We start from the raw sequence: 24,738 nt of genomic DNA, 5'->3' as shown, positions 1-24,738 counted from the left end.
TAAAACAATACCACTTTTCATGCTATTTTGTTATTTTTCATAAGAAATGTTATCTACATATGTGTTAACATGTGATGGGCTTATTACTATTTTAAATGAATTAGTAAACAAATATTTTAAAAATTTATCAATTTTAATTTCTAATGCAATAAATGTCAATAGATATAATCTAGCTCTTTTGAATTCTTGATACTATTTAAGACTTTAAAGGGGTCCTGATATTTAAAAAATTGTTTGAAACCTGCTTGTGTAATTATTAGTGATTTTGAGCATTTTTATATGGTTATTGATAATTTTGATATATTCCCTTGAAAACTAACCATTCATATCACATTCAACATATCAGTTTCTTATATGTCTTGGAAGTGACAGCATTAGAGAAACATGCTGTAAAGATTTTTTTTCCAAGTTACAATTTCCCTTCTAATTTCATCTACATACATTTTGTTTATGCAAAATATATTTTTTTTACTTTTATATAATCCAGAGTCTTCTTTACTTTCTGTTATCTACTCCATCCCTTATTTGGTTACAGACTCTTCTATTCCAATATCTTAAAGATATTTTTCTGATTGGTTTGTGATAAATTATTATGAAAGGTGGTAACCTTTCATGACCTCACAGATCTAAATTAGTTAAAATTTTAAAATTCTAAACATTTGGATGCTTTGAAATCTTTCATTTGAACATTTACAAGTCACATCTACATCTTCATTTGAGTAAAAGTTTAAAATGGCTGAGCTTTTAGCATCAGTGACTGTTACAATGATCTACATGATTTTTAGTTTCATTTTCTTGAAGAAGGCATATTAACTACTCAAACACTAAAGGAATGGCCAAGATGGACCATCAAAGCTTAGAGACAGTTTCTACTCATAGGAATATGGGATCAAGAAATTTAAATATGGAAAGGATGTTAGAAGGAATCTGATCTAAGATTCATTTTACAGGAGAAAACAAGTCCAGAGAGGTAAAATGGTTTGCTCAAAGTAATACAAACAGTAAGTAGCAATTTAAACCAAGGCTCTCTGACTTCAAATACAATAATGTTATTGTATGTGTGCATACTTCCTCAGACTTCCCACGTTACAAATTAGGAGTTTCTAATGAGGTTTACAGGGATGTGGAGATTGGAGCATTAAACTGAAAAGACTTTTCCTGCCGAGGAGGAATCAAATTGCTCAGTGAACCTATCACACAATGGAGTTGTTATAGATTCTCTGATTTTCCATGGCCACCAAAATACACTGGGTTTCTCCCCTTTACTTAAAATGAATTTTTCTGGGGTTCTCTTGATACTCATTGGTCTTTTCATGTAATATGTAAAATCATTTGTTTTTAGGCACAAACTCATGGGAAGTGGCCAGTCAAGTGGTATGCTCCAGAATGCATCAATTACTACAAATTCTCTAGCAAGAGTGATGTTTGGAGCTTTGGAGTGCTAATGTGGGAAGCATTTTCCTATGGACAGAAACCTTATAAAGTGAGTTTTTGTTAGTTGGTTTGTATAACTGTAATTATGTGCCCATTGTAAGCAGCAAAAAATAAATCAAGTGAGAAATAAGGCTCATAGTTCCACCCCACTATATTAAAAAAAAGGTACAGTTTGAGTTCTACTTTAGCTTTACATGAGAGAATCATCTTCAGCCCTTCTTTTTTTATTAGGACCAAATTTATTGAAATTTTCCTCTTGGCATTCTGAAATGTGAATCTTTGCATAGTACGAGACTAGAATACCATCATGAATTTTTTTTTTTCCTGTGTGTTTGAGTATGGGACCTTAAGTGATGGCTAGTAAAACTGAATCATTGACTTGCTTTATTTTTTACATATAATTCCTAAATAACTAATTTGAGGAGTTGTTTTTGTAGCACATTAAAGTCAAATTTCTTGCAAATTGTTCGCTCCTTTACAATTATACCTACTATTATAGGAAATTCTCCACTAAGGTGTTTTGGTTTATTTTTGATGCCTCATCATGGCATGGAGATAATCTTGAGTTAGTCTTAAAGATTATGCTGTCAGCTTGTGAACTCTGTTGGCTGTTGTCAAGAACAAGCCGAGGTAAATATAGAGTCTTATTACCAGAAAGATGGTGATTAAATGATTCAGTTTTTGGCTATGGTAGCTTAAGGAGATGTCTATACAGGCATGGGATGCTTTCAGTTTGTAACATTGGGAGATGGAGTGAAATTATGAATCTTTTGAAGTATTGAAAGACTTGTTTTAATTTGAATTAATTCTCTACAATAGCTTGAGTTTTATTATTTAATCTGGGATTTCTTCCTTGATCTGTAACTCATTCAGGTGATACTAGAAACATGATTTTATCTTGGTCTTAGAAATGGAAATAATACTTAACAATAATATGACAATGCATGAGGACTATCAGTGAGTTACTATGATTTATTGTATTTTTTTCACTCTAATGCACGAGTAATTTCCAAAGTATAAGTTAGACAGTTAGGAAAAAAAATTCACCCTTTCTTTCTTTGATATTTGCTCTATCCTGATATATCACCTTAGCCAGATTCAGATTATTTACCAATAGACTTCAACATTCCAGTACTCCCTTAAATACCCTACCTACTTCATTCCTTAATCCACTCTACTATCATGACTTATTCCTCCATTCTGCCTAAGAAACATATAGAAATTGTCATACCCTCCAATTCCCAATAAAGAACCCTGAAACTCTTTCATTACTGTTATCACTCTATCTCTCTATGCTTCCTCTCAAACTTATTCATTGTTCTCACCATGCAATCTCTCTATCCCTCAATATCTCATCAGATCATCACCCCTCCTCTGGCTATACTTATTTCTTCCCAATCTTGACCCTTTAGTAAGCCAGTTTAAATATACACTAGTCTTTACTCTCAAAACCCTTTACTCTTCTGTCTTGTTACACCCTGAGAAAACTCACACATGTACAAGTTTTAACCCTAGATTGCTCTCCGACTTTCTGCCTTCATTCCTACTCAAATACTGCTGATTAGACTTGGAGGAGGTCATACAAGCATGATTACAGTGTTCACCAAATTTATATTAACTAATCTCAACAGGGCTTTCATTTTGAAAGTTCAACTCTTTTACTCTTCCCTAATTAATTCTCTAACCCACTGCTCACCGTGGACTGTTTCAAAAATTCTCATATTTCCTTAAGCTTTTTATAGTGCCCCTGCAGCTGTGACCCTCACATAACTTACTTTACTGAAGAAATAAAGACCATTCACCAAGAGTTTTCTCTCTTCCTCTTTATATCACTACTGTTTGACATCACACACACCTTTTCCTTCTTTGCTACAGTTTCTAAAAGCAAAATAAAACAGAACAAAATTATTTTCTTCCACAAAGCCAACCTCTTTACATGTACCCTTGATCTAAGCCCTTCCCTTCTTTGACAACATTATCTCCCCCCACCTCCAATCATGTCTACTCCATAATTTTCTATCTCACTCTACTACAGGTTCCTTTCCTGCTGTCTACAGGGAATACAAGTTTCTTTGCTACTGCCTCCAATCCATTCATGTCACCCCATCTTTAAGAAATCATCACTAGATCCTACTATCCCTGGTAATCATCCTTCTGTATCTATTCTCTTTCTCTCAGCCAAACCCCTTAAAAAAGCCTTCTGCATTCTGTGTCTCCTTTTATTCTCAACTTACTCTCTCTTTAGCCTACTTCAGTTTGGCATTTAACAACTTCCTCATTTAACTGAAACTGCTCTCTTGATTGACAAATCTATTAGTCTTTTCTCAATCATCCTTCTGAACCTTTCTGAAGCCTTTGACAAATGTTGGCCACACTTGCCTTCTTTTTTCTCTGTCTTTCCATGTCACTGTGCTCATGTGGTTATCCCTATAACTGTTTGACTGCCCCATCTCAGTCTCCCCGACTAATCCTCCATCCATGTCATGCCCATTAACTCTGGCTTTTCTTCAAGGCTCTGTCCTGGACTTAATTCACTCTTTTCTACGTCCCACTTGGGCATCTCATTAGCACACATAAGTTCAATTACTATGCCTGTATAACCCTATTGTCTTTAAGTTTCAGTCCCATATCACAAAGTGCCTATTAAACATTTAATTGGATGTCTCACATATCTTAAACTCAACATATCCAAAACAGAACTTATTTTCTCTAAGTCAAAACCCATCCCTTTTCCAAAATTTCTTTTCACTGTTGAGTGCACCACCATCTTTCTAGTGACTTCAGTTACCAAAATTATTGTTATCCTTAACTCCTCATCCCAAATATCCAATCACTAATCTTGTTCTTATCTCCACATCTTTCACATGTGTCCTCTCCTCTCCTCTCATACAATCACCACAATGGTTTAAGCCTTTATCACCTCTTGTCTGCACTCCTGTCTCTCATTTGGTATTCTCATCTCTATCCTCTATCCATCCTCCACAGAGCAGTCAAAGTCGTTTCCCTAAAATGCCAGTCACATTACCCTCTCTACTTAACAAAATCCCCATTGCCTCTAGGACAACATATAAACTCCTGTGTTTGACATTTAAATCTCTCTAAAACCAGTCCCCTTCTTAACCTTTCAATCTTCTTTCACATTATGCCTCTTCAACCATTATGTAACCCAATATACCTACCAACTCATTCTGCATACATTACCTCTTATCTGCATGACTTTGCTCTAGATGTACTACATCTCTGGAATGCACTCCCTCCTTATTTCTATCTCTCAGAATACCAGATTTCTTTCAAGATTCACCTCATGTACAACCTTCTACAGAAAACCTTTTCTGCCAAACCCTGGCACCAATACTAGTGCATCCCCTCCCCCAAACTACCTTTAGTTTATTTTTTATGTTTCATTTAAATAATACGCTTTCTCTTAATTAAAGGTGAGGGACTGTTTATCACTTGCCTTTATATCACTGTTGCTTAGCTCATTATCTGACTATGATCGGTGATTAATAAATGTTTATAAACTGAGCAATAGATTGATTCAGGAGAGAATTTATTTAATACATTACTGCTGTGATGGATTCTGAAGATAATATGCACAACTAACTTTCCCTCATGATTATGGCCATTGCCATCAAATAAATATGTAGATTATGGTACTTTGAGATTCTTGGATCAAAGAAATTGATTTAAACCGACTTGAGAATTTTTAAGGTGAGTTGCAGTAGAAATAGTTACTATACATCTATTTTATCACCTCAAATGCCTTTCACCTTTTTTAGGGAATGAAAGGAAGTGAAGTTTCAGCAATGCTAGAAAAAGGAGAGAGGATGGAGTGTCCTCCAGGTTGTCCAAGTGAAATTTATGATCTAATGAAACTATGTTGGACGTACGAGTAAGTACAACATATTTCCCTACTGATTTATCAGATTGCTTTTGTTACTAGGCAAATCCCTGGTTTTCAGATATAAGATATATATGTGGGCCTATGTAAGGTATGTATGTCCACAGGGGTAGTCTAAATGCTGCTCGACAGTAGGTGGCATGGATAGATAACTTAGGAACTGGCCAACCACTCTCCAAGAGAAACTGCTTTGAGGGGAGAAGAAGCAGGATCATAGCTGAGCATTTGTTCATCTCCTTGTCTATTTGCAAGACAATCACCAGACTAGAATACCTGCCCCCCTCAACTAATGCTGGTTTAAGAATACAAGTCTGAGAAAAAAGCAGCTTCCCTTTATCACTAACTTTTAGCTTAAATTCATCAGTTTAGCCTTTTTCCATCAAGACTATCACAGATAGCAAATAGTCAATAAATGAAATAGAAATTGGAGATATTCTATAGATTAGAATATACCAGAAAGCACATAAGGCTAAATGAACTCTTCAGATGAAAGTGAGGTAAAATTTCTTTTCAATCAAGAGGGAACCTCTGATCTCACCCAATGGCAATTCTCACTCTGAAGTCTCTAGGTGCAAATCATGGACATGTTGAAGAAAATGTATATATGTGTGTATGTATGTGTGTATGTATGTATGTATGTATGTGTATATCTAATTTCTGCCAGACTGTTTTCCAGTTTTCCAAGCATTTTTAAAAATAGTCACTACTTACCACCAGTAGCTGAGAACTTCTGTTTTATCAAACACCGGGTTATTGTAATCATTTGTGTTCATATGTTGTGTACCTAATCTAGTCCACTGATCAACCTTTGTATTTGTTAAGCAGAACCAAAGTGTTTTGTTGAGGGGCAGCTAGGTGGTGCAGTGGATAGAGTACTGGCCCTGAAGTCAGCAGGACCTGAGTTCAAATCCGATCTCAGACCAAACACTTGACACTTACTAGCTGTGTGACCCAGGGCAAGTCATTTAACCCCAATTGCCTAAAAACAAAACAAAACAAATTGTTTTGTTGATTAACAATTTATGATATAGTTTTTGCTTGGTAGCTAGGTGGTGCAGTGGATAGAATGCCAGGCCTAGAGTTAGGAAGACTTGAGTTCAAATCCAGCCTCAGATGCTTACTAACTTAGTGAACTTGGGCAAGTCACTTTACCTTATTTGTCTCAGTTTCCTTCTCTGTAAAATGAGCTTGAGAAGGAAATGGTAAACCACCATAGTATCTTTGCCAAGAAAACCTAAATGAGGTCACGGAGAGGTGGACACAACTGAACAACAACAATATAGTTTGAAATCTAGTATTTCTAATGCTACTTCTTTCTCACTTCTAAAAATTATTTCTCTTGAAATTCTTGATCTTCTTTCCTGATAAACTTTGTTATTATTTTTTCTAGCTCTATAAAGTTATCATTTGTTAGTTTGATTGGCATGGCTCTGAATAACTAAATTAATTTAGGTAGTGTTATTATTTTTATCTTGTAGCCTCAGCATTTCCATGAGCAATTAATATTTCTCCAATAATTAAGATCTGTCTTTACTTATGTAAAGTGTTTTAGTTGTATTCATATAGTTCCTATGTGTAGCTTTGCAACTAGACTCCCAAGTATTTTATATTTTTTGTAATTATTTTAAATGGAACTTTTCTTTCTATCTCTTCCTGATGGGAGCTAAGCCAAAATTATAAAATTCAACAAGGAAAAAGGTAAAATAATAAAATTCAACTGACAATAAATCTTTCTTATAATAGCAACATTGTTGAGATAAATTCAACATTAATTTCAGTGCATCAAAGGAAAAATGAAATAACATAATAAGGGCATAAAAATGAACATTTAGAAAATCCAAAATGAAATTTTCACAATACAATTATTTCAGTACTGGTGGTAATACTATAAAATCCTGTTCAAAAGAAACAAGAAGAACCAAGTAAACACATTTTAAACCCCCAACCAGAGAGAAAAAGTTAAAACAAAAATTGAAAAAAGACTTATCCTGAAATGACATGTAAATAACTGGGCTAGTAGCTGTGTAGTTGAATAGTAGAAGTAACTAGTGCCCCTGTCTGGCCCCCTACCTTTGTGTGGGTAGAGCTTCGCCTTCCCAGCTTCTCCCGTCAGACTTACTTCTGGGCTTCACTTTTGCCTTAGTTATTGCTCTCATTCTATCACTTGGGGAAAAGATTTCTGTAAACTTTACAGGGTGGGAAGGGAAAGTTGTCTTATATTAGAAACCTCTCTTCTCCTTAGTGCTGGACTCAGAAATACTATAGACTCATTTGTGTCACAGATTGAGATCCATTTAACTTTTTCACTGGCTTTAAGAGCTTTAAAAGTAAACATTATTAATTTTTTTGTTCATCTTGATCCCCTAATTAGAGAAAAACCCCAACAAATGACAAAGAGAATCTCTTCACGTCTCCCTCTCTTTCTCTTGTTAGTCTCTTTCTCATTCAGCCTGTCTCTTGAACACTCATTGTCTGTCTCTGACTCTGTCTCTTTCTTATTGTGACCATTGCTTCCCTGTCAACTGCTCTTAAATAGAATATATATAGACCGTTAGTGAATTGCTTTAACCATAACTTTAGCTTAGTGCTAGCTTTTAGAGCCTAAGTTCCTAGAAATGCCAAAAAGACTTCAAAGAAAGAGATGCTCTTTGGAATGCATACATCTTTCAGGAAGAAGGTGAGAGAAGAGTGTCTTGGAAAACAAGGACAACCATAGTTGTTTTGCCATGTTTCAGTATCTCATTACTGGTTGGAAAGTTAAATGATATAAAATAAAAACATATTATAAAAACTCCAGCATTTTTATAATACCAACAAAATATTGTATAACTTTGTTGAAGCTGTAACATAATTTCATTTAATTTGTTATTTGTTCAGAAACCTCTCAGTAAACCATAATGTCATTGGCCAAAAAAAAAAAGGTATTATTTTGCTCCACCTTTTCCTGTGCTTATTGCTTCAATTCTTTTTCTTGTCTTATCAATATAGCTAGGATTTGTAGCATCACAATGAATAGTTATGTGGTAATCAGCACCCTTACTTTATCCCTGATGTTATTGGAAAAGTCCTACTTTATTCCCATTACAAATAATGCTCATTCTTAGTTTTAGATAGATACTACTTATGTTAAGGAAAAATCCCTTTATTACTAGACTTTTTAGGGGTTTTAATAAGAATAGGTGTATTTTTTTAAAAATAAGATTTTTTCTGTATCTGTTGAGATAATCATAAGATTTTTGTGGAGCTTGCTATTAAAACAGTCATTTATGTTAATAGTTTTCCTAATATTGAACCAGTCTTGCATTCCTATTAAAAATACAACCTGGGCATAATCTTTTGATTAATTGCTATACTTTCCTTGCTAATATTTTATATAAAATTTTAGCATCAGTATTTATTAAGGTAGACAATAGTGGTCTGCGGTATAGTAGAAATAACGCTGGATTTAGAATCAGAAAATCAAGGCTTTGGTACTGGCTCTATCATTTCTTATCTGTATGATCTTAAGCAAGTTATCTTAACTCTCTTGAACTCCTATTTCCTCATTATTAAAATGATTGGATCTTAGAATCCTTCGAACACTTTGATTCTATAAATATGATTAAAAGAAGGGGGAAAAAAACCCAGGACCATTAAAATTGCTTACTGATGTATTTGTTTTCAGTGGTTATGTCTGTAGCTATATAAGCAGATTTGAATGACAAAAGTAACAGGATTATAGTATCCACACACATTATTACATCAAAGACACAATGTTTTAAGATGAATCTCTTTCCTGAGGCCTCAGCCCCAAATTGCAATATGTTTAGATCCCTGAGTGATTCTTTGTGTCATGATATGATATGAAGTATAAGCAAAGAAAATAATGGTGAGCTTTAGTCAATGAACAAACTTGGGAGACCCTTAAAGCCTCCCTTTTATAACACTCAGCAGTAGCTCAGCTCATACTTTAAGTGTGTGATTATAAGCAGACAATATAAGAGAAGATATTGATTAGAGAAATGCAAGTTAAAACAACTCTGAAGTACCACCTTACACCTATCAGATTGGCAAATATGACAGAAAAGGAAAATGATAAATGTTGGAGATGTGGGTAAAGTGGGACACTAGTGCATTGTTGGTAGAGTTGTGAACTGATCCAACCATTCAGGAGCGCAATTTGGAACTATGCCCAAAGGGCTATAAAAACTGTGCATGCCCTTTGATCCAACAATATGATTACTAGGTCTATATCCCAAAGAGATCATAAAAAAGGGAAAAGGAGACACATGTACAAAAATATTTGTAGCAGCTCTTTCTGTGGTGGCAAAACATTAGAAATTGAGGGAATGCCCATTAATTGGGGAATGGATGAACCAGTTGTGGTATATAAATGTAATGGAATACTATTGTGCTATTAGAAAGGATAAGCAGGTAGATTTCAGAAAACCTTGGAAAGACATGTATGAACTGATGCTTAGTGAAGTGAACATAGCCAGAACATTCTACATAAACAACAACATTGTGCTGTCATCAACTATAATTGACTTAGTTCTCAGCAATGCAATGATCCCTCACAATTTCAAAAGACTCATGATGAAAAATGCTATCATCTCCAGAGAAAGAACTATGGTCTCTGAATACAGATTGAAGCACACTATTTTCACTTTTTTTGTTTTTTTTTTCTTTCTCATGTTTTTCCCCCCTTTGTTCTGTTTCTTCCTTAACAACTGACTAATGAGGAAATATGTTTAACATGATTGTACATGTATAATCTATATCAGATTGCTTGCTGCCTTGGGGAGGGGGGAAGGAAAGGAGGGAGAATAATTTGGAACTCAAAATCTTATTAAAATGAATGTTTTAAATTATCTTTACATGTAATTGAAAAATACAAAATATTCAAAAAAAGAAAAAAATATTATGAGTGAAGCAATTGAGGTATAATGTTAGAACCAAGTATACTTTGCTGCAATATATGGGACACTTAAAGATATGTTTGGAATTTTAAACCTATAAATGAGTAAATTGATATTAGTTGCTAAAAATAAACAAGCAAAAATATCCATACAGACACACAGTAACATATAACTATTAGGATCATGTAGTTTTTCTCTCCTAGAATCAAAGCTAACATTCCTATGTGGAAACTTAAGGGTAATTGATAACTCTCTAAAGCAAAGGCTCAATTGTCCATTTACCAAAGAACATGTCTCATGACTATTGTTTTTGCCAGTTGTCAAGGTAATTAAAGATAAAAGTCTATACTATGGTGCACTCTGTTAGTTCATGCTAATGGTTTATTCTCCTGCATAGATGATTATGCAATTTCCTGCCTGCTAGGAATTTCTCTTTATACTCCTAAGCTGCTAATATCTCTCCATTTCCAAAAAATTACAATACTCACCTCAGCTAAAATAAAGTAATTTTTATAGTACTTAGATCATGGAATTGTAGATAAAAATTTCAGTATCATGAAAGCAATTTAGTTCTTCACTTGTCATCCAATGTGTCTAGTCATTCCCCTTGAATCCTTGAGAAGTAGACAATTAAAACCTCCCTAACATGTATTGGAGATAGGACATTTCCTATATTAAAATTTTTATGTGGTGGGAAATACTTAGTACAGGAATGTCATATTTCATTTTGGAACCCCATCTTGTATGTTGCCACACAATCATTTCTGCTTGACCTCCCTTGAGACATCAGGGATTCCCTGCCCTCCCCCCCCCATCTTATCTGAGCCTAAAGTCCACTATACTATCCAGAGAGCTGTTGGAGACCCACCTAGTCTTTGGTGTCACTACCTCCATACCCCCACAATGGTTTTCCCAAAGCACCCATACCCTAAAATAAAAAGTTGAAGAATAAAGAGATGTAAAAAAAATAAAAAAGAAAGAATACAACAAACCAAAACACACAACCTGAAGAATCATTAATACAACTTTTGTTACATGAAACTTTATGGTAAATTAATCTTATTTTCTAAATTATTAGTACTTAATTTTATGTTAAAATGAAAACAAAACTTTGCCTGGATTAAACAACTTCCCCCTCTTTCTCATGCTTATAAATTTTTTAATTTAGTATAATGATTTCTAAATAGAGACCAGTTTTTTTAATATGTTTTGTTTTCTGACTTCTCAATGTCCTTCCTAATATGTGTTCAGCTCACAGCTGAACACAATGCTTCAAATGTATACCAAGCCTGTTACTTCGTATAATTATATATTTGTATGACATGGTATCTCCCACCCCAGTAGATTATAAACACCTTAAAGGTAGTGGCAGCTTTGTTTTCACATTTGTATCTTTTTTTTTTTTTTTTTTTTTGCTGAGGCAATCAGGGTTAAGTGACTTGCTCATGGTTACACAGCTAATGAGGGTCAAGTGTTTGAGGCTCCGGTCCTCCAGACTGCAAGGCTGGAGCTTTATCCACTGCACCACCTAGCTGCCCCTTTCACATTTGTGTCTTGACCACCCCCAGCAGAGTACTCTGAATATAACAGGAACTTAATGCTTTTTTTTTTTTTTGGCATTGCATTGAGTTGAATTGTTCTCATTAGTGGCACAGTATTGACACTCAAAATAAAGTGATGCCTGGGAATTGAAGTGGACAATTTAGCACCTGATTGGTGCTAGCTATGGTCTTCATTTTATTCAGTCCTTTATATCATCCTGTGAAGTTTCTGATACGAGTCCTAACATTTGGACAAAGCATAGCCTTTATGATGAACCTTCCATGTTTTCTTTTGATACCAGAGATGGTCCTTCCTGTCAGTCCTTTTTTTGCAATGGGATTTAGATTCTGGCCCCACCTTTTTCTGTTCATTGCTGGCAATGGATACATATTACTTCTAATGGTATGAAGGGGTCACATTCTATCTCCTCTCCAAATTAAACCTTTTGTTTGCTAGTCATTCCATGATTAAGCACTTCTCTTTTATTTTATTTTTTTAAAGCTGGCACTAGAACTACACATAAATACCCTTTGTCTGCCTTCCCTTTGTGTCCCTCCCCAATTTAACACCCAGACTTAACTTTTGGCCTTGAAAGTTTATAGGTTTTTTTGGTAGGGGGGCTGATGTTGGTTATTTTTGTTATTCTATTTCACTTTAGTTTGGTAGTTCATCTATCCATTAATATTTTGTTGCTTTTTAGCAAGGTATATTTAGTGTGTTTTAAAAATAAAATAAAATAATTAAAGGCAACCTAAAATTAGGATATACCAATAGTTTTTTTAAAAAGTGGCAGGGTATAGCAGTATCAGGCAATATAAAAGTATCTTTTCTCATATGTATGTTCCTAAAAAAAATAATGCTTCTCTTTTCATTTCAGGGTTGAAAACAGACCTGCATTTGCAGCTGTTGAATTGCGACTACGTAATTACTACTATGATGTTGTTCATTAACAGGTCCAAAACCTCAACTCTTGTTTCCTTTAGGAGGAATCATAGAAAGCCTTCATCAGAAAATCTATAAAAGAAAATTCATATTCTTAAATGAATTTAACTTACATCTTATTGATCATGCTAAGCCCACCATTCAGTGTTACCAGGTTGAAGAACAAAACTGTCTGTGACACAACTGTTGTTATAATTTCCTTTACTTACATTCAACACAAGCTTTGTCCAAAGATATTTACTTTACAAAGCAAACATGGATACACAAGAATATTGAGAAAGAGAGAGAGAGGTGTGGCAGGACACAAAAGATAGTAGAATACAGAAGAGGACAGTAGAATCAAAGAAGTCTGCTAGATTAATTTGATTTCCTCTTTTATATAGCTTTCATGACAGTCTTTAAAATATATTTTAACGAAATTTCTTTTACATTTTAACAGTTCTCTGCCTCTTGTTCATGCATTTGAATACTGAATAGGCCTAGAGGCATTGTAACAAATATTTTCACTATGTAGGCTATCATAGAAGAATTATTCAGAATTAGACAATGTGAAAAAGGATGGAAAGGGATAGAAAGGAATGGAATGCAATAGGATGGAAGGAGAAAGAAGAGAGAGGTAGTTAGGCAATAGGTTAAATTGCTTTATCTTGATGGATCTCAAATTTTCTATGGTAAAATATTTCCTGAGAGCAAAAGTGCGTTTGCGAAATCAAACAACCAGTGAAGGTTGTATTAATATGTTGACTTGAATGGAAATGAATTATTTTATATTTACTTTTGCTTTGTTAGATGAGATAAGAGAAAGAGCAATGAGAAAAAATATGAAAATTGTGTTTTGTTTTTAATAAATGAATAGCTTTTGTTACCTTATTCCTAGCTAATCTTTCTGTTATAGGCCACTATGAAATACATATTTGCAGAGGGAAGATTAAGCGCATTTTATAGGGTGGATACCTTAGGAAAGGCACAGTAGACATAGCCTATGACCGTTTGAAAGTAATAAAGCATTTTCCTGCTCTTTTGGTTGGCAGAAGACTATTCCATGTCTACTTGATCTACCTTCTTTCAGTTGTCATAAATGTGTTAAAAGCTTTTGTCGTTAACCTCTCAACCAGAACAGAGCATCTAGACCTGAATTCCTTGACTCGACTGCCTGTTTCTCTTCTCCTTCACCCATCATTTCCTACCTGCCCTCCCAATATGCATGTTGGGGCCTGAGAGTATTCAAATTAACAATGGTCTCTAAATATGAGATGCTTAAATGATAATCACTTTGCAGTTCTACAGTAGAAACTTTGCCTCTATGCAGGAAAAACAAAACAAAACAAAACAAAAAACTACTAGGACTGAAGTATGGGGTAAGGGAAGGAGCCAAGGTGACCTATTCCCTCTAAGCATGGAGGTAGGCTGAAAAATAAAGACCAAAATAAATAAGAATCATTAAAACAAAAGGGGTTTTGAGTTAAGAAGTTTAGGGAGAAAACTGTAAGGTCCTAAAAGATAACCTGTGCTTTCCTTTCCTGAGGATGACAAGATACCTTTATAAGAATTATTTTTTTATAGACTCACTTAAATGCTTTCTAAACTTTGCTGAAGAGACTACAAGGGCTGAAAAAACAGACTAACCTGAACAAACATCTTAAGTAGTCACTTAAGGGGGTTTCAGAAGTTGTATTATCCCAGTTATGTGACTTATGTGATAATTTTTTGAAAGTTGTATTGATGTGTTTTGTTTTATTTTGCTAATATAGTATTCAGTTTAATGTATGCTTTTTTAATTTAATCATGCTTTTCTTTCACATTTATTCTTTGTTACTGTTGTTGTTAGATTGTGAATTTGTGTTTATATAAGGCCACAATTAACCATAATTCCAGAACTGTATTTTTGAACTGTAAAAATTAAAATTTGATTCAGAAAGATCTGCTGGCCCCTCTAATAAAAAGCTGAACAAGCAGTAGTTTGCGTTATCTGCATATTCAGATAAACCAATGGTTTTTCAAAAGACATTTTACAGAAACTCTTTTCTTAATAAAAATTGCAACTGAGCTTTGTGGTTATTTTCAGATAAATTATTAATAGGGCTACCTGTCAGCCTAAAGAGCAGGAATTTTCTTTTAGATAAATGGCATTAAACTAAAACCAAATATTCACAATTCATCTTTTAGGAGTGAAAATAACACCTTTAGTTTATCATTTAGATGGCTCAGATTACTATATCTTTCACTGTATATATTCACCTGTCTTTGTTATCAGAGGCTGAAAGAATCTAACTTGCAACAGTTGGGAACTAATAAGATTTTTCCCAGGTGAGGATTGAACTTGTCCCTTCAGACATCTTCTAGGATCAAATATAAGCTCCTCTATAGTATTTAGAAACCTGACAGAACGTGTTTTCGTTATTATTTCTTATTTAGGAATCCAAGAATTTCTTTTCTTTTTTTTTTAAGTAAATACTATTTTATTTTTTCCAATTATATGTAAAGATAGTTTTCAAGTCATTTTATATGAGATTTTGAGTTTCAAATTTTTCTCCCTCCCTCTCTCCTTTTCCTCCTCTCCAAGATGGCAAGCAATCTGATATAGGTTATACATGTACAATCATGTTAATCATATTTCCACATTAGTCATGTGAAAGAAGAAACAGAACAAAAGGAGGAATCCATGAAAAACAAAACAAACAAAAATGAAAATAATATGCTTTAATCTGCATTCAGACTTCATAGTTCTTTCTCTGAATGTGGATAACATTTTCCATCATGAGTCTTTTGGATCATTGTATTGCTGAGAAAAGCTAAGTCAGTTATAGTTATCATCTCACAATGTTGCTATTATGGTATACAATGTTGAAGAATTTCAACAGACCAGCAGATGATGAAGTTTATTAGCTTTTAGAATAATAGCAACCTTGTCCTCAGAACATTCATTGTTAGCCATAGAGAAAGGGTTCCTGACTTTCTTTGTATCATGGACCCTTTTGTCAGTCCAGGAAAGCCTATGGTCCCCCTTCTCTAAATAATGTTTTTAAATTCGCAAAACATATAAAGTTACAAAAGAAACAAATTACGTTGAAATTATTATCATTTTTTTTAAAGTTTATAGACCCCAGGTTAAGAACATTAGGGGAAAAAATGAGTAGGACAGTATTGATCACAAAACATCAGAAAATGTTCTTATTATATACTTCAATGTACCCATAATTTTAATGATATGCCAAATCCTGTGGTTTATGACTCTATTACTAAAGAGGGTACTTGATATACTTTGATATCATCTATGTGTCCTATTGGGAAAAAAAAGGTTCTCTTCTGTAAAATGGGCATTATATTTTTTGTACTAGCTTTGTGAGCCTGGGCAAATCATTTAACCCTGTTTGTCTCAGTTCCTCATCTGTAAAATGAAATGGAAAAGGAAGTGACCACTCCAGTATCTTTGCCGAGGAAGCAGCAAATAAGGTCATGGAGAGTCAGACACAATTGAAACAACTCAACAAAAACCAAGTAGTGGCCTTTCCTAGTGAAAAATTTATGGCCTGGTAGCACAAAAATCTGTTTGCCTTGCTTATTGAGGGTAAATAGCCTTGCCTCAGGAAAAAAAAAAACAAAACATCTTTGAATAATTTGTATGAAAGCAACCTCTTGAGTAATGGACCAAACAGAGGCAAAATTGATAGATGAAAGTTTCAAATCTCTTGGGCTCTCTTTTTCTTTTACTTAACTCTTAGACTTAGTGTTGTATTAGCCATCACAAGTCACCTAGAAGAAAGCATGTTTTATGATTCCATTCAGTAGGATTCTACATGCTGCCCCTACCAAAAGTATGTATTATAAAAGAGTGACTCTGGAGGGAGCCAGAAGTCTACAAAGAAATGAACTCAAATAGTGGTATTGCAGGCATCAGTGGGGAGAGGGAGGGAAAGGTTATAATACCGTGTGCATGCATGAAACTAGCCCTTGTCTTGCAACAATTTCCTTTCCCCTCACATTTTGTATTGTGAGGAAGTGACTTCACCATCTTGGACCTCAGATTTTTCAACTGTAAAATGAGGAGTTTGGACTAGATAGCTAAGGTTCCTTCCATAAGATCTACAACAGTGCCAACATACATGTCTAAGCACACATATGATGGGACATATTCTTAAGAAAACAATCAATTTTGGTATGACAAGGTGACCCAAACAGCATCAACCTGATGTTTCATCATTGTAAACTTGTTATTCACTACTTTTTTCTGGACCCCACCACCAAATAAAGCAAGACAAAACTTGTTTTGTAAAAATTTATTCCGGGTTATGAGAGGCCCTTGTGATACAGTAGAAGTAACAATAGATTGGGGATCAAAGGAACAATCTGCAACTCTTGGCTTTGCCAGGAATCTTGGGCAAGTCACTTAATATCTGTAGGCCTCAATTCCTTCATCTGTAAATGAGGGATTCCACTAGATGACCTCTAAGATTGCTTCAAGTTCTAAATCTATGGTGCCAGAAGCGTTTTCTGAGATATAATAAAATATTTTTAGAGGAAGAATGGTGTATCTATTAAAATAGTTTATTTGAAGGCAGGAAGACTTGATATAAATCCTATCTTTGCCTCTTACCAGATTATTCATGAACATTGAGGTTAAAAGTCATCCTAACACAACTCATCCCATCCATATCACCTGTCATCTATGTTGCCCATTTGATTTGCATTAATAATCCAAGTAATCATACACAATCTTGTCTATTGCTCTAGATTCCAAAGAGTTATTTTTCTAAGTGTTAAGCACAAGTTTCCTGGTTATTTAATTAAAGTCATGATTTACAAGCATTACATTCCTCAAGATAATTCAAAAGTTCTTTTTTTCATCAAAAAGATGGTTGTTGCTTCTCTAAAAATAAAAAGCCAGTTTTCTAACTGTTTATTCTTTACGTCTCAGACAGAATAACAATGCTAAATATATAAGTATAAATAACCTCAGAGTCTTTATAGGAAGCAAAAATCAATTCAAGCAATTTCAGTTGAGAGAAATTGGCTTGATTTCTCTGCCACATAAAGGAAGGAGATAATTGTGCAGCCAGATATTTCAAAGATTAGTCAGCAGGAAAGGAAATGGAGGTGCCATCATTTATCAAGTAATCAACTTCATAAAATAAGGTTCTTACCACTGATCTCTGCTAAGTCGAAAAGATAAGAATAGTAATGATGGAGGAAGAGTGTACTATATAATTAGTCACACAGTGAGATTTCTTCCTTTTTCTAATTAGTAATACCTAACATGTTTATCTAGTGCTTACTATGTGCCAGGCAATATACTAAGCACTTTGCAATTATTATCTCATATGGTCCTCATACAAATCCTGGGAGATATGTGTTGTTATCCTCATTTTGCAGATGAAGAAACTGAAGTAAATGGAGGTTTAGTAACTTGCCCGGGGTCATGCAGCTAGCAAGTGAATGGATTTAAGTAAAGCTGGATTTAAACTCAGGTGTTCCTTACTCCAGGACCAGAGCTCTGCTTACTATGTCACCCAGCTGCAAAAGATTATAAAATAATAGCAATAACAATGATTTTTTTTGTCAAAGGGGGAAAAATAGTAAAATACTAAACAAAGCAGGAGTCCCAGAACCAGGCTTTCCTTAGCAACTGTGTACAGTAGGAAAAGGATTTCCAGTAAATATAGTAGGTGCTTTGTCAACCCAAGTAAGAATCTTCATAAGCAAGACTACTCAGCACTATCTGAAGTTCATCAAGCCACAAAAAAGAAACCACTCTCACCCCTTGCCAAACACCCATCCTTTCTTTCTTTCCTCAAAAATAAAATTTTAAGAAGCACACACTGTAAGATGCCTAGTCAACCAAATCCCCATCTGCTAAACGTAAGTTCTCGTCCCAAAAAGTTCATATAAAGAGCGCAAGTTTAAACCTTCAGATGATAGACAGGTAAATAGATAAATAGAGCTTTAAATCACTACTAATGCAATTGCAAAACAAAAGAACTTTGAAGTTTCAACTCATCTTGTAAATTGGCAAAGATGATACAAAATAGCAATAGTCAATTTTGGAGGAGTTGTGGGAAGATTGGCATATTGATGTATTGTTGGTGGAGCTATGAATTGGTGCAACTATTTTGTAAAGCAATTTGGAATTATGCAAATAAAGTGATTAACACACCCATATTTTGAGCCAGAGATTCCACTACTAGGTTTATATCCCAAGGAAGCAATTGGTAAGAAGAAAGTACTTATATATACCAAAATATTTATAGCAATACTTTCTGCTATAGCAAAGAATTGGAAAGAAAGGTGACCACCAACTGGGGAATGGCTAAAAAATGTGGCATATGAATGTAATGGAATGTTGATGTTCTGTAAGGAATGATAAATGGGATGAATATAGAAAGATATGCATAGACCTACATGAACTGATGCAGAGTGAAGTAAGCAGAGCTGAGAAAATGATGAACACAGTAACTGCAACAATATAGTTGGAAAGAGCAACCACACACAAATATACATACAGAAATGAAAAGTGAATGTTGCAAAATCATTATATTTTGCAAGAAGAAATATGAGAAAATTCTCCCAAACCACCCCATCCCCCTCTTCCCAGAAATGGGAAGTCCACAATTGTTGCACATTTCTCCTGATGCTCCCTTTGTCAGCACAACCCTAAGCCCTCTCTCTTGGGGCAATAAAATTCACCTCCCAGTTCTGTGTAGGGGGAGACATAGGAAAGCACATCCATGCTTTTCCTGGGGCACCAACCCACAGCTGCAGCTCTGCTTAGTCAGAGAACTAAGGAACACAGGAAACTAGAGCAGGATGTTAACATAGAATGAGAGGAGATGAAGAAATGAAGATTAGCATCCAACTTAAGTGAGTTTCATCTACTGAAAATCATTTGGAGCAGAGACTGAGGCCAGTGAAAAGTGAATCTGCCAGCATAGGAGAAGGCCAAAGCAGCTTTAAGGTCCAGCCCTAAAGAAATCTACCACCAAAGAGGAAAGAGACAGAAAATGATCAAAACTGCTCAAAAGTAAAGGATGGGGGGTGGGGATTACCAAGACCTCACAAGAAAGAAAACTCAGTTTAAAATTGTAAGTACACGCAGATGAGCCAACCAGGAAGATAAAAGAAGAAAAGATGGTCTCTCTTTTCCTACCTTCTGTTCTAAGCTATTTATTTTCCTTGCACACACACACACACACACACACACACACACACACACACACCCACCACCACCACCACCATCACCACCACCACCACCTCCACCACCACCACCAATTCTAATTTCACTTATATTTTGCTTTTTATCTTTATTCCTTCTAACCACTTTTTTTCTTTTTTATTACTGAAACTTAAATATACAATGAGAACACAAAACCTATTTTAAACTTAAATATTGAAACTGAAATACGAAATCAGAAAAGAAAAAAAGAAGCATGTCATGTGCACAGTAGAATGTAAGAGAGGATTCAAAATATCTAGCAATAAATTTCAATATCAAGAAAGTCTATACAAAAAATACCACACATTGTGTTGAGAATTGTCTATCTCTTCTTTGCTTCCTTGTTAGTTTTCTTTTGTTCTCTGCTATGCATTTTTTACTTTGTTCTTTTTTCTCACTTCTTCCCCTCCCCCAGAAGGCCTTAATAAAGTATGCAATATTTAGAAATAGATATAGATATAGATATACATATACATATGTACATATAAATGTATATGCATACACATATAGATACTTTCCTTAACAAATTCTACTTCAGATCTCTAATTTTATGTTTGTGCATATCTCTTATTTTCTATCACTCCAAATTCCTCTACTTTACTTCTACCCTCTACCTTGTTCTCTTGTTACTTAACCTACCTCTCCTCCAAGGATTTTCCCTTTTCCTCCCATTACCATTAATCTAAACACCCTTCTATACACTCTCTTTAACCTTTTCCCTCACCCTTCCTCTAGAGATCCCTCCTTCATCCTTTCCACCTTACCTGTCCCTTTAGCATTTTATTTCTTTCTGAATTTAGAAGACTTTTATTCATATATGTATATATGTATGTATGTATGTATTTTTCCCTCTTGAACTTATTCCCAAACAAAGTAGGTTTCCAGAACTGACAGCCTTCTTCCCAAATCTAATTCTTCTGTGTTGGTTTTTCCTCTCACACCTCATTTGTATAAAATAATTACTCTTTCTAGCTATTCTTAAACAGTTTTACTTTTTAAAGTCATATCATACTCAGGTCTACCCCAATCTTTCTTATGAACTACCCAGTTGCTAATAACAATCTTAGACATATGTTTTACATATTACATACATAAAAGGTGACCAGTCTGTCCTTATTGAGTCCTTTGTAATTAGTGTCTTTTAGCCACTTTTGAGGTCACTGTGGCTAAGCCATTTTACCCAGTGATTTATATTTCTGGGTTTACCTCATGGATTTATTTTAACCCAGAGTCAACAGCTTAGAAACTGTTTAAAAAGTAGGATTGGCTAAATGGGAAAGGAGATACAAAAATCCACTGAAGAAAACCACTCCTTAAAGAGTACAATTGGCTAAATGGAAAAAAAATAGTACAAAAGTTAATTGAGGAAAACAACACATTTAAAGTTAGAATTGGACAAGTGGAAGCTAATGACTCTATGAGACATCAAGAATCAACCAAACAAATTCAAAAGAACGAAAAAAATGGAAGAAAATGTGAAATACCTCATGGGAAAAACAAGTGACCTGGAAAATAGATGCAGGAGAGACAATGTCAGAATCATTGGACTAGCTAAAAGCCATAATCAAAAGGAGGACCTGGACAGCATCTTTCAAGAAATTATCAAGAATCCACCTCTCTATTTCTTAGCCAGTACCAAGCAGTTTTGATGATTGCTGCTTTATAATACAATTTAAGATCTGGAACTGCTAGGCCACCTTCCCCTGCATTTCTTTTCATTAGTTCCCTTGATATTCTGGACCTTTTCTTATTCTTAAAAATTGCATCACTAATAGTACAGCTAGAAGGAATATACATAGAGAGTATGGATATAAGGTGAATTTGAGGGAATGACATGAAAAAGAAGGGATGAGAAAAAGGAGTACAATGGGTGCAGAAGGAAGGGAGAAGTAGAATGAGGTAAATTATTTCACATGAAGAGGCAAGAAAGACCTATTAAGGTGGAGAAGAAGATGGGAAAGTGGGTGATGAGCATTGCTTGAACCTTACTTTCATCAGTATTGTCTCAAAGGGGGAATAAGATATACAATCAGGTGAATATAGAAATCTACCTTACCTGACAGGGAAGTAGGAGGGGAGGAGATAAAGTAAAGGGGGTGATGGGGATTGTCAAAAGGGAGGGCAGATGAGGGCAGGTGGTAGACAGAAGCAAAACACTGGTGAGGAGGCAGAGTGAAAGGAGAAAAAGGACAAACAGGAGAAAGAATAGGTTGGAGGGAAATATAGTTAGTAATCATAACTGTGAATGTGACTGGCACGAACTCTCCAATAAAACAGAAGTGGATTTCAGAGTAGATTAACAATCAGAATCCTACAATATGTTATCTACAAGAAACATACTTGAAGCAGAGAGACACCCACACAGTAAAGGTATGAGGCTGGACCAGAATGTATTATGCTTTAGTTGAAGTAAAAATAAAAGCAGGGTAGTAATCTTGATCTTAGACAAAGTACAAGCTAAAACAGACCTAATTAAATGAGATAAGGAAGGAAATTACATCTGCTGAAAGGTACCATAGAAAATGAAGCAATATCACTACTAAACATATTTGCACCAAGTAGTATAGCATCTAAACTCTCAAAGAAGTTAAGTGAGTTAAAGGATGAAATAGACAGCAAAGCTATACTAGTGGGGGACCTCATTTGTCCCCTCTCAGAACTCAATAAATCCCACCAAAAATCAATAAGAAAGAAACTAAGCAGGTAAATAGAATATTAGAAAAGCCAAATATGACAGACCTTTGGAGAAAACTGAATGGGGACAGAAGGGAATATACCTCAGCAGCACATGGCACCTACACAAAAATTGACCATATAATGGCTCATAAAAACCTCAAAATCAAATATAAAAAGACAGAAATATTTAATGTAATTCTTTTCAGATCATAATGCAATAAAATTATATCCGACAAAGGGCAATGGGAAGATAGATTAAAAATTAATTGGAAACTGTATAATCTAATATAAAAGAATCAGTAGGTCAAAGAACAACTAGAAACAATAACTAATTTCATTAAAGAGAATGACAACAAGGAGACAATGTACCAACATTTATGGGATGCAGCCAAAACAATACTTAGGGGAAAATCTACTTCTCTAAATTCTTACATCGACAAAATGGAAAAAGAACAGATAATTAACTGGGCATGCAACTAAAAAAATAGAAAAAGAAGAAATTAAAAATCCCCAATTGAGCACCAAATTGGAAATCCGGAAAATCAAAGGTGAGATTAATAATACTGAAAGTAAATCCACCCCTCCAACCCCCCCCACAAATACACACACACACACACACACACACACATAAGTACACAGCAAGCAACATACAGGATAATAGCACAGGCATGTGCTTTAGGAAAAAACACTTTGGCTGCTGTGTGCAGAAGAGTTTGAAATGGGGAGAGATTTGAATATTATTTCAGTAGTCCAATGAGATGTGATGAGGGTCAGCATCAGTGTGGCTGATTGAATAAAGACAAGAGGACCTGTAGGAGATACATTGAGTTTTATATGTGTGGCTATAACACCAGCACTCTCTTAGTTCAGATTTGATGTTGAGACCAAATGAAGCACTCCCAAGTTTTTGAACAAAGGAGAGGTTTACTTTAACCTTACACAACAAGGATATGGAGCAAGGATGTACAACAAAAGAATAACAAACAAATAGAATCTCTGAATGAGACTCCCTTTGTCTCCTTCTTAAAATGTGTCTGGTCAGTAAGTCATAAGGGTATGATGACACTCATGGTGTCAGGCACCCACCAAGACCTCACCTAAACAAAGCTGGGATTTATTAGACCCAGAAGCTGCATCAGAGAAGCTGTGGCCAACTGGATATGTAAAGGAAGGAAGCTGTGTCAGGAAGTCAAGGAAGCTTCATCAGGAAACTGCTATTCCTATCAAATTGAGTTTGAGATGTCTATGGCTCAGTTATTGTAGCTAGCAAAAAAACAATTTGTGACAGGACTGTAGTATGGGAGAGAGATTACTGATGGATACGTAGATTTGAGAATTCTAAATATAAAAATCATAATTGACCCCATGTGAATTGATGACATCACTAAGCAAAATAGTATAGATAAAAGATTCTTAACCTGGGGACTATGGAATGCCAGGCTTGGAATCAGGAGGACCTCAGTGCAAGTCCTGCCTCAGACTCTTACAAGCTGTGTGACTCTGGGCAAGTCATTTAACCCTGTTTGCTTCAATGTAAACTGTAAAATGAGCTGGAGAAGGAAATGGAAAATCACTCCAGTATCCAGACCCCAAATAGGGTCACAAAGAGTTGGACACAACTAGAACAGTTGAACAACAATAACAACAACAACATGGACCTCCATAGAGTCTATATATGGATTTCAGGGCTCATGAACTTGGATGGTTAAAAGAAAATTACATCTTTATTTTCACTAACTCATATTTTCTTTCACTTATGATTGATGAAAACAAGTCAGTCAGTTAATTGATAAGAATTTATTAAGTGACCACTATGCACCAGCCATTATGCTAAGTGCTGAGGATGCAAAGAAAGGCAAAAGACAGACCCTGCTCTCAAGGAACTCACAGTGTAATGAGGGAGACAATATGCAAGCAACTATGTACAAACAAGCTATATACAGGATAAATTTGAGATCCTCAATAGAGGGATCAAGAAAGGCTTGTTGTAGAACATGGGATTTTAGCTGAGATTTAAAGAAAACCAGGAAAGATATGAAGCATGAGGAGGTAGAGAATTCCAGGCTTTGAATGCCAACCAGTGGAATTTATATTTGATGCTGGAGGTGATAAAGAGGCACTGGAGTTTATTGAATAAT

At 34.9% G+C, this 24,738-nt stretch overlaps 1 protein-coding gene across 2 annotated transcripts in view; it reads left to right on the top strand.

Annotated features, from left to right (window-relative positions):
• Positions 1–14,763, top strand: part of SYK (spleen associated tyrosine kinase) — a 101,578-nt gene extending 86,815 nt beyond the window's left edge. For both annotated transcript variants that reach the window (XM_027839300.1, XM_027839299.1), the window contains 3 exons: positions 1,343–1,483; positions 5,214–5,326; positions 12,653–14,763. In XM_027839300.1, coding sequence (XP_027695101.1) covers positions 1,343–1,483; positions 5,214–5,326; positions 12,653–12,725 — 327 coding nt within the window. In that variant the 3' untranslated portion in view covers positions 12,726–14,763. The remainder of the gene's footprint in view (positions 1–1,342; positions 1,484–5,213; positions 5,327–12,652) is intronic.
• Positions 14,764–24,738: the final 9,975 nt, after the last annotated feature.

This window comes from Vombatus ursinus, unplaced genomic scaffold (genome assembly GCF_900497805.2).
Source record: "Vombatus ursinus unplaced genomic scaffold, bare-nosed wombat genome assembly UNPS02014832.1, whole genome shotgun sequence".
Taxonomy (NCBI): Eukaryota; Metazoa; Chordata; class Mammalia; order Diprotodontia; family Vombatidae; genus Vombatus; species Vombatus ursinus.
This window is presented reverse-complemented; position numbering and strand designations above follow the sequence as displayed.